The sequence below is a fragment of the Polistes canadensis genome, unplaced genomic scaffold (assembly GCF_001313835.1).
Source record: "Polistes canadensis isolate GaletaPanama2010 unplaced genomic scaffold, ASM131383v1 scaffold_334, whole genome shotgun sequence".
NCBI classification, from domain to species: Eukaryota; Metazoa; Arthropoda; class Insecta; order Hymenoptera; family Vespidae; genus Polistes; species Polistes canadensis.
The window spans coordinates 115,596-124,779 of record NW_014569881.1 but is presented as its reverse complement, the minus strand read 5'-3'; the positions used below and the strand labels follow the sequence as shown (position 1 = coordinate 124,779).

The window sequence follows — 9,184 nt, the reverse complement described above, 5'->3', positions numbered from 1 at the left end:
TTTAGAAATGATTTAGAACCTTCTTGTATTTCGATCTGTCGAGTAGTTTTTTCTTTACTGATCAAAGTCAGCATTTTCGTAATGTTTTACTTTTTTTATTACCATAATCATAACAATGCGGTGCAAGCAAGAATATTATATGCCATTTACGGAGAAGATAAATTAATTGACCGCTAATATTAAAATCGTTTTTCAAACTTTCGTTCTAGTAATTTTGATTTAAAAGATGCACCACGCTTGAAATCGTCCAGTTGAAGGAAATGGCGGCAAAAGTAAATGCAGGTGGATGCTAATTCTCGTATAACAACTCGAAAAATTGAATTTATCAAATTCGACAATACACGATCCGTTTAAAACTCTTAGGATTCTAAATATGAACAAATTGTTTTTTATTTGTCAATGAAAAAATGAAATTACTTTTTGAACAACCTAATATAAATATAAGTATAAAAACAGGTATTTATATTTAAATACAACGTAAAATGGTGGAAGAAGAAGTAACAATCTTTTTGTTGGTATAAAGTATAAGTAATATATATATGTGAAAATCATTAATTTTGCAAATCGTTCTAGCGAGAATGTTAACGACTAAATTTTCGGTCCTCTTCAATTATATTACCTACTAAATGTATTCTCCTAATTACTACGTACCGTACGATCTTGCTTCGTTAGCAAGCAGCATCGCTCGCACTCGCGTAAACATATAATAGAGCAGTATTATAATAGCTAGGATGATAATGCTTTCGAACTCCTCACAAAACTTTGAAACATTACTTCGCGTTTATAGTGAGGATTCATTATTCTATCTCTCTCTTTCTCTTTCTTTATCTCTTTCTCTCTACCCCTCTTGAAAATTTCAATGCTCCTCTTTACTTCTAATATTGTTCACAGAGAAACTTACCACTCAAATTTTCCTGCTTGTAATTTTCTTTATTTTATATGAAATTTCATTTTAAATTCAAGAATCTCATTTTTTAGATCATGATAGAAAGTTTTCAAGAAAATCCTACGAAAGATCAAATTTTCGTCAACTTTCCAATTTCATTTCCTAACTTTTTTCATTTCTTTACAAATCATGAATTATAAACGTACCGGTTGCATATACCGTACTATGTAAATTAGGTACCGACGACAGTGTCATCTTCCGTTCATCTTAGAAACTAATTCGTATATTTTGTCCATTTTCAACCAATAGAAATTCAACAATAGAAACAGGACTGAATTTGGTATTATGTATGCCTTCTATACTTACTTCGTAAACTAAGAGGTTTATTGTTTTCATGGTGTGGCATATGATATTTGAACGAAGTTTTGTATAGTAAAAAGTTTTGTGAATTTTCAATAAAATGATTGAGGAACACGACGAACAGGAGACGATATGCGATTCTGTAGTAAGTTTTCATATAAATTTCTGCTATATAATTTAATAAAATACGCGATGTTGTTTTGTGTGTATTGTGTTGCGAAACAACTTTAAAACAAACCCCGCTATATTCTAACCTCACTTTCAGAATTCACTTGTGGAAGGGTGCCGTTTGTCAGTCAAAATGCATGGAACAGACGATTGGCGTGAGTTAGTTGATCATTTAAAAATATTTCATTTAATTAATTATTTAATTAATATTTCATATATTCACACCATTTGTAGCCCTAGCTGAAATTATCAGCATAAAGGAAGTGCATGGTGTAAAGTGTTATTACGTACATTATGTCGATTGTAAGTAGTTTTCCTTTAAGAAAAATAATAATAGTCTGTTTTTTTTATAAATATAAACTGGTTTACATTAACAATAATGTTTCAGTTAATAAACGACTTGATGAGTGGGTGACAGAAGATTGTTTGGATACAAGAAAAGTTCAATATCCTAGGAGAGATGGAACGGCTCCAGGAACCGAAGCAGCAACCCCAAAAAAACAAGTGCAAAGTAGACCTCCTAGTCCTAGTAGTGTTAGTAGTGAACCAGTGAACGGTAATGCTGTTTTACAAGCAGCGTTACAAAAGAAAATGTCTAGAAAGAGGAAAGCTACGTGCTTAGAAAATGAAGATTCTCAAGATGGTCCTCCTCAAACAGCAGGTCCAAGACCTACCGGTTCTTTAGTTGCTCATCATCATGATGATGTTGTTACACGGATGAAAAATGTTGAACTGATTGAACTTGGTCGTCATAGGATAAAACCTTGGTATTTTAGTCCGTACCCTCAAGAAATGGTGAATCTTCCATGTATATATATTTGTGAATTCTGCTTGAAGTATAGGAAAAGTAGAAAGTGTTTGGAGAGGCATCTATCCAAGTGCAATTTATGTCATCCTCCGGGAAATGAAATCTATCGAAAGGGGTCTATTTCATTTTTCGAAATTGATGGCAGAAAAAACAAAAACTATGCGCAAAACTTATGTTTATTAGCTAAATTGTTTCTTGATCATAAGACATTGTATTACGATACTGATCCTTTTCTATTTTATGTTATGACTGACTTTGATACTAGAGGTTTCCACATAGTTGGATATTTTTCTAAAGAAAAAGAATCTACGGAGGATCACAACGTCGCATGTATTCTTACTCTGCCGCCGTATCAAAGAAAAGGTTATGGAAAATTGTTAATAGAATTTTCCTATGAACTTTCCAAATTCGAGGGTAAAACTGGATCACCAGAAAAGCCGTTATCTGATTTGGGTTTGCTGTCTTATCGAAGTTATTGGGCACATACAATACTTGATATACTATTGAATATAAAACCTGTTGTGGAAAATGAGAAACCGCAAATAACAATAAGTGAGATTTGTGAATTAACGTCTATCAAAAAGGAAGATGTGATATCGACTTTACAAAATTTAAATTTAATTAACTATTATAAAGGACAATATATTGTAACATTGAACAGGTAAGTTTAAGGATATAAGCCAAAAATTTAATCTATTTCTAAGAGTTAGTTTAGTCTTTTAACTGTGACTATCTTTTTCTTTAACAGAGAAATAATCGAACAACATTCAGCGTCAATGGAAAAACGCCAAGTCAAAATAGATTCTAAATGTCTTCATTGGACGCCAAAAGATTGGAGTATTAGACCTAAATGGTGAAACGATTTGAAAGATGATCATATAAACCTATTGATTCATTTTATTTTAGAATTATTTTCAGAAATTCTGAAAGTAAAAATGTATGATTTTTAACCATACTAAAATGTATATAATTATATGATCTTATGGTCTGGTATTTTAAAGACTTTTAGTAGTCCTTGATATGAACCATAGTGGTTTAATTATTCTCTAAATTAAGTAGATCATATTATTGACAAGAATTTAACAGCGTTGAACATGTAATTAATAGGTTTTATGTAAAAAAGTATTTGTTTTACTTAATTGATAGCAATTTTTTAATACAAGGAAAATTTTTTAACTAAATTACGTCTATACAACTTTATGGTTGTTTGTACATAGACTGGAACAATACTTCAAATTTGTAGGATTTGAAAATAAATATGATTTTATAAAATTTGTTTATTTTTAAATCTATTTATTTATTTTCAAATTTATTAATACGTGTATTTTCTCCAGAACAGATGTAACCTACAAAACATTCTTGTTTCAATGTGATAATTTATGTATATGTATATATATATACATAAATTTAATAATAACTTCATATATTTTGCGGTTTTATTGTGAAATTTAACTTGTAAATATGTAAACTGCATATATCATGGATGAGGAAACTAAGATGGCGACCTCAGTATTAGGTTGTCATCTTATTTGAACTAATTCAACTATTTCGTCCGATTTCAACCAATATAAATAGATCTAAATATTCTAATACAATTAACTTTCTATGTCCTCTTACTATTTAAAGAAATTAATCGTGTAAGCGGTGTGAACTCGTGTAAATATATAGTTTCGTAGGAGCTTAAAACAAAGAATAGTGTAGGATTAAATCTTGTTAAATTTCAATTAAAATGATTGAAGAACACAATGAGCATGAAACAATATACGACTCTGTGGTACGTACATTAACAAATTAGTTAATTATAAAAATTAATGAAATTCTCTAACAAATAAGGTTAAAACTTTGTTTTCCTGTGCATAACAATGACCTAACCTTAATTTCAGAATTCACTTGTGGAAGGTTGTCGTTTACCAGTCAAAATGCATGGAACCGACGATTGGCGTGAGTTAATTTATTATTAGATTGCTTTTATCAATCTAAATTATCATTATTTTTTAAAAATTATTGTTAAATTTTATTATATTTGACATATATTATTATCACACAAACAAAGATTAGTTTAAACTGCATCTACATCATAATCAATGATAATTTCATTTAAAACACATACTTATATACTCATATTATTTAAAACATATTTTTATATACATAATGCGATTAAACATTTTATTCAGTATAAAAATTATTATTTCAATATTTTGAGATTATATTTACATTACATAGTGATATCATTCCTTCAAACATTCTATACAATGATAGTGATTTTATTATTCGCAGCCCTAGCTGAAATTATCAGTGTTAAGGATATACACAGTATCAGGTGTTATTACGTGCATTATGTTGATTGTAAGTAGTATTCCTAAATGAAGCTAATATCTTTTTAGTGTGAACTAGTTTACATTGAAAATAATGTTCCAGTTAATAAGCGATTAGATGAGTGGGTTACTGAGGATTGTTTGGATACTAGAAAAGTTCAGTATCCTCAACGAGATGGAAACACCGCTCCCGGAACAGGAGCAGGTACTCCAAAAAAGCAAGTGCAAAGCAGACCTCCTAGTCCTAGTAGTATTAGTAATAAACCGGTGAATGGTAATGCTATATTACAAGCAGCGTTACAAAAGAAAATGTCTAAGAAGAGAAAGTCAACGTTTTTAGAGAATGAGGATTCACAAGATGGTCCACTTCAAACAACAGGTCCAAGACCTACCGGTTCTTTAGTTGCTCATCAACAGGATGATGTTGTTACACGGATGAAAAATGTTGAACTAATAGAATTAGGTCGTCATAGGATAAAACCTTGGTATTTCAGTCCATACCCGCAAGAAATGGTGAATCTTCCATGTATATATATTTGTGAATTCTGCTTGAAGTATAGGAAAAGTAGAAAGTGTTTGGAGAGGCATTTGGTGAAGTGCAATTTACGTCATCCACCGGGAAATGAAATCTATCGAAAGGGTTCTATTTCGTTTTTTGAAATTGATGGTAGAAAAAACAAAAACTATGCGCAAAATTTATGTCTATTAGCTAAATTATTTCTCGATCATAAGACATTGTATTACGACACTGACCCATTTCTGTTTTACGTTATGACTGACTTTGATAACAGAGGCTTTCATATTGTTGGATATTTTTCTAAAGAAAAAGAGTCACCGGAGGATCACAATGTTGCCTGTATTCTTACACTGCCGCCATACCAAAGAAAAGGATATGGAAAATTGTTAATCGAATTTTCCTATGAACTTTCCAAATTCGAGGGTAAAACTGGATCACCTGAAAAGCCGTTATCCGATTTGGGTTTGCTGTCATATAGAAGTTATTGGACGCATACGATACTTGATATATTATTAAATATTAAACCCGTAGTCGATAATGAAAAACCACAAATAACGATAAGTGAAATCTGTGATTTAACTTCTATCAAAAAGGAAGATGTGATATCGACGTTACAAAATTTGAATCTAATTAACTACTACAAAGGACAATATATCATAACGTTGAATAGGTAATTGAAGGAACTGGGCAAAAAGTTAGTTAATAACAGAATGTCGAATTTCCTTCGGTCTCCATATTGATGTAGATCTTTATTCACAGGGAAATTATTGATCAACACTCGTCGGCAATGAAAAAACGCCAAGTTCGGATAGATCCAAAGTGTCTGTATTGGACTGAAGGATTGGAGTGTTAGGGATTAATAATTAATTAATAATGTATGATTTTTAAGAATAGCTAGAATCCGATGTTAATTATGTTATGAAATTATTTTCAGGAATTCTCAAAGTATGATTTGAAACTGACTAATTGTACATAATATTTTACATGTAAGATCTTACGATCTGGCATTCTTCAAATTTGAACCATAATGGTTTAATTATATTCATTCATTTAGTCAAACAAATTGTACTAGTGGGAAATTATATATGAATTATTGTGATAAATGAGTTTTGTATGAAACAATATTTACACTGTGCATACTAACTCATTAGTAATGGCAACGTTTTTTATACAATGGGTATAATTAAAAAGAAAAAAAAAATAAGAATCAGTCTAAGTCTTTGCGATTGTTTTGTTTGTACAAAGACTTAGATGATAATTTGGGATTTTGTAGAGATGTAAATAAACGAAATATTTTATAAAATTCGCACATTTCCAAGAGCACGATTAAAACGCAACAAAAATTCGAATTGGAATCTAAGACAAGAATAAATTAATATAAAGAAAAAAAAATAATACTCTAAAACAACGAAACGAATTTTCATGAAAATATTTTTTTTTTCAACACAATCAGCGAGACATCATATATGTATATATATTTTTATATTCAACAGTAACATCACAGTAGCTTCATATACATTACAATCTCGTCATGATTTCTTCATTCACGCGTACAATTCTTACCACGCAAGCGTGTCACGGCGAGTTCAAAGAATCACTACATTTAATGAAAGTTTCATTATTTTTTCTAATTTTTGCATTTCTGTTTAAATTACAACGCATCGATAGAATATAAATGAGAGGACGATTCAAATAATTACACATCTAACATATTGCGCAATTAGATCAATTAGCACAATTATTATTTCTTTTTTTTTTTCATACGAATACTGACCATTTTTCTTTTTTTTTTTTCTCTTTCATTTTCTCTCATCAAGGTAAATGCATCCAATTTATTTACATCGCGTTATTGATGAATGTGAATATTAATTGGCTGTTTAATCTTTTATTTTTCGTTTTTTTTTTTTTCATTTAGAAATGATTTATTAACAGAAAAATGTTTTTTTTTTATATTTATCTCTTTTCGTGTTATTTTCTATTCAATATGGAAGATCAAGCTTATGTATGTACATGGAATAAGAAGATCAGGTTAATACAATGAGAAGGCAATTTCTCGAAATTTGTTATAGAAACAGTTTAATGAGAGCACATCACGATAAATGCGATGAGATAACGTGTTAATCGATAAACCATTTTTTTTTTTTCAATAAAATGATCATCTCGGAAGAATTACGAGAGCCTCGCCAACTCTTATAATTTGTTACGATGGATATCAGTAGCTATTTATTTTATTTTATATTACTTATATTTTCTTTTATTCTTTTCAGTTTGGAGACGCAAACTTAAGAATATCTCTTCTTAATCATGATAAATTGTTTATTCTAAACGATATCGATCGATCCGTTTCTTTTCCCTCTCTTTTTTTTTTTTTTTTTATCGAAGACACTAATGTCGGAGCAATATTTTATTATCAAGTCACAATTAAATGAATTATTTCATTATTAGTTGAATTAATGATAAATAATTGAAATTTTGATCATTGTTAAAATAATATGTTTTATTTCTATTATTTTTTATAATATATTAAAAAAATAAATATTATTATTATAAAAAAATTAATTTCTATATAAATGATGAGAGAGGTGAAAATGAGTCTATTAATTTTGTTGGTCAATGATTTGTGTCCACAAAAAATTATTAGTTAACGTGCGAATTATAATTAACATTTATAATTTTTATTTGTAAACATTGTAATCAAATCATTGACGAATTATTTGTTCGTAGAATCAGAACAAGTATTAATTTCTCAATTACGATTAGAACTTCAATTATTGATCATTGATTTAATCAATAACATAAATAATTAATTTAATTGTTATTCAAATAAAACATTGCGATAAAATTAGAATAATACTATCTAAAATCAACGATTTCATTTTTAACACATAGCACACTTTTCGAAGTTGTCGAAATTTACGTATATACGTGATCGATCGATCATTCTCCTGTTCATTTACGTAATATATAATACATACGAGAGAAAGATCGACCGATTAATCGATCGATCACATAAAACGTACGAGTACACATTTCGCGGCTAGTTTAACAACAACAGCAGCAGCAACAACAACAACAACAACAATAATAATGATGATGATGATGATGATGATGATGGAAAATTCAATGGCAGCAGCAATCGTTTTGATAAGGACAGAGATTAATTTAGTGTTTAGTTTAGTTAGTAAATTATTTAGTTAATTAATTAATTAGTTAAGTAAATTATATAACAATGAAAAAACGTGAACGATAATCATAATAATTATCAATAACACATACGGCGGCGCACTACGAATATTTAAAAGAAAAAAGAAAATGCTTACGACACATCGGCGCCATCTTGATTTCACAATTTCACGAAAGAAAGATTTCAATGCTTTGACACACACAATTCTCTTTTTTTTTTTTTTATTTTTATAATTCGCATACTATCAGAACACAAAATGTTTAACTTTATTGTTTTTTAATTTCTTTTATCTTTGACTCTAAGATACAAACATAATTCACAATTAATCTCTAGATACTCGCCGCAGTTCGCCAACGTGGTACTCATATACGTGTTCATTTGAAATCAAATTATGTTTTTTTTTTTTATTTTAATTAATTCATCTAGATAGATATATATATACATACATATATGTATGTATGTATGATGTATGCATGTATGTATGTATGTATGTATGCGCGTTTAAATATATATATATATATATTATTTCTTGCGTTACGTGTGCGTGCTTAGACGCGCGCGCGCGTTATGTAATATCTCATTATATTTCATATGGTTTTTTCTCACTCGTACGTTTCTGTGTACGTTATATCTTCTTTTTTTTTTTATTTATTTTTCTTTTCAATGCAATAATTTACTATTTTTTTTTTATTTTTTTTTCATTAAATGTAATGTAATACATATACATATGTATATATGCATCTGTGTGAGTACACGTACAGTTTGAACAGTAGGCGGCAATGGCTGGACAGAATAGCGTTCGACAAATTGAATTTATTGATCGATAGGTGGTCGATCGATTATCGCTCTTTTGTCTGTTTTTTTTTTTTTTTTTTTAATCTCTTACACGCACACGTATATTACAATCATACATACAATTGTACACATTTGCATTTACTCGTGTATC

General features: G+C 29.2%; 2 protein-coding genes across 3 annotated transcripts; both read left to right on the top strand.

The window, feature by feature from the left end:
- Positions 1-1,257: 1,257 nt before the first annotated feature.
- On the top strand, positions 1,258-3,489 carry LOC106791712 (histone acetyltransferase Tip60-like). Of its 2 annotated transcripts, none has more exons than XM_014757571.1 (5): positions 1,258-1,391; positions 1,512-1,569; positions 1,649-1,717; positions 1,803-2,883; positions 2,971-3,489. In XM_014757571.1, exons 1-5 carry the CDS (start codon positions 1,347-1,349, stop codon positions 3,077-3,079), a joined length of 1,362 nt encoding a protein of 453 aa, XP_014613057.1. In that variant the 5' UTR covers positions 1,258-1,346; the 3' UTR covers positions 3,080-3,489. The 2 variants fall into 2 exon arrangements, with proteins under 2 accessions (XP_014613057.1, XP_014613058.1); XM_014757572.1 differs by having other exon boundaries at positions 1,281-1,391; positions 1,512-1,573.
- A 226-nt stretch (positions 3,490-3,715) lies between these two features.
- On the top strand, positions 3,716-6,459 carry LOC106791711 (histone acetyltransferase Tip60-like). Its single transcript, XM_014757570.1, is given in 6 exon segments — positions 3,716-3,996; positions 4,106-4,163; positions 4,500-4,568; positions 4,641-5,724; positions 5,814-5,888; positions 5,890-6,459. Coding segments are annotated over 6 exon segments (1,356 nt in total). The 5' UTR covers positions 3,716-3,951; the 3' UTR covers positions 5,915-6,459.
- The last annotated feature ends 2,725 nt before the right edge of the window (positions 6,460-9,184 follow it).

What these genes read in the sequence shown, in the direction of transcription:
- LOC106791712 (XM_014757571.1), top strand. Translation starts at nt 1,347, where the DNA reads ATGATTGAGGAACACGACGAACAGGAGACGATATGCGATTCTGTA. An exon ending in TTACGTACATTATGTCGATT is followed by an intron (nt 1,718 to 1,802) that starts GTAAGTAGTTTT and finishes ATAATGTTTCAG; the next exon opens with TTAATAAACGACTTGATGAG. An exon ending in TATATTGTAACATTGAACAG is followed by an intron (nt 2,884 to 2,970) that starts GTAAGTTTAAGG and finishes TTTCTTTAACAG; the next exon opens with AGAAATAATCGAACAACATT.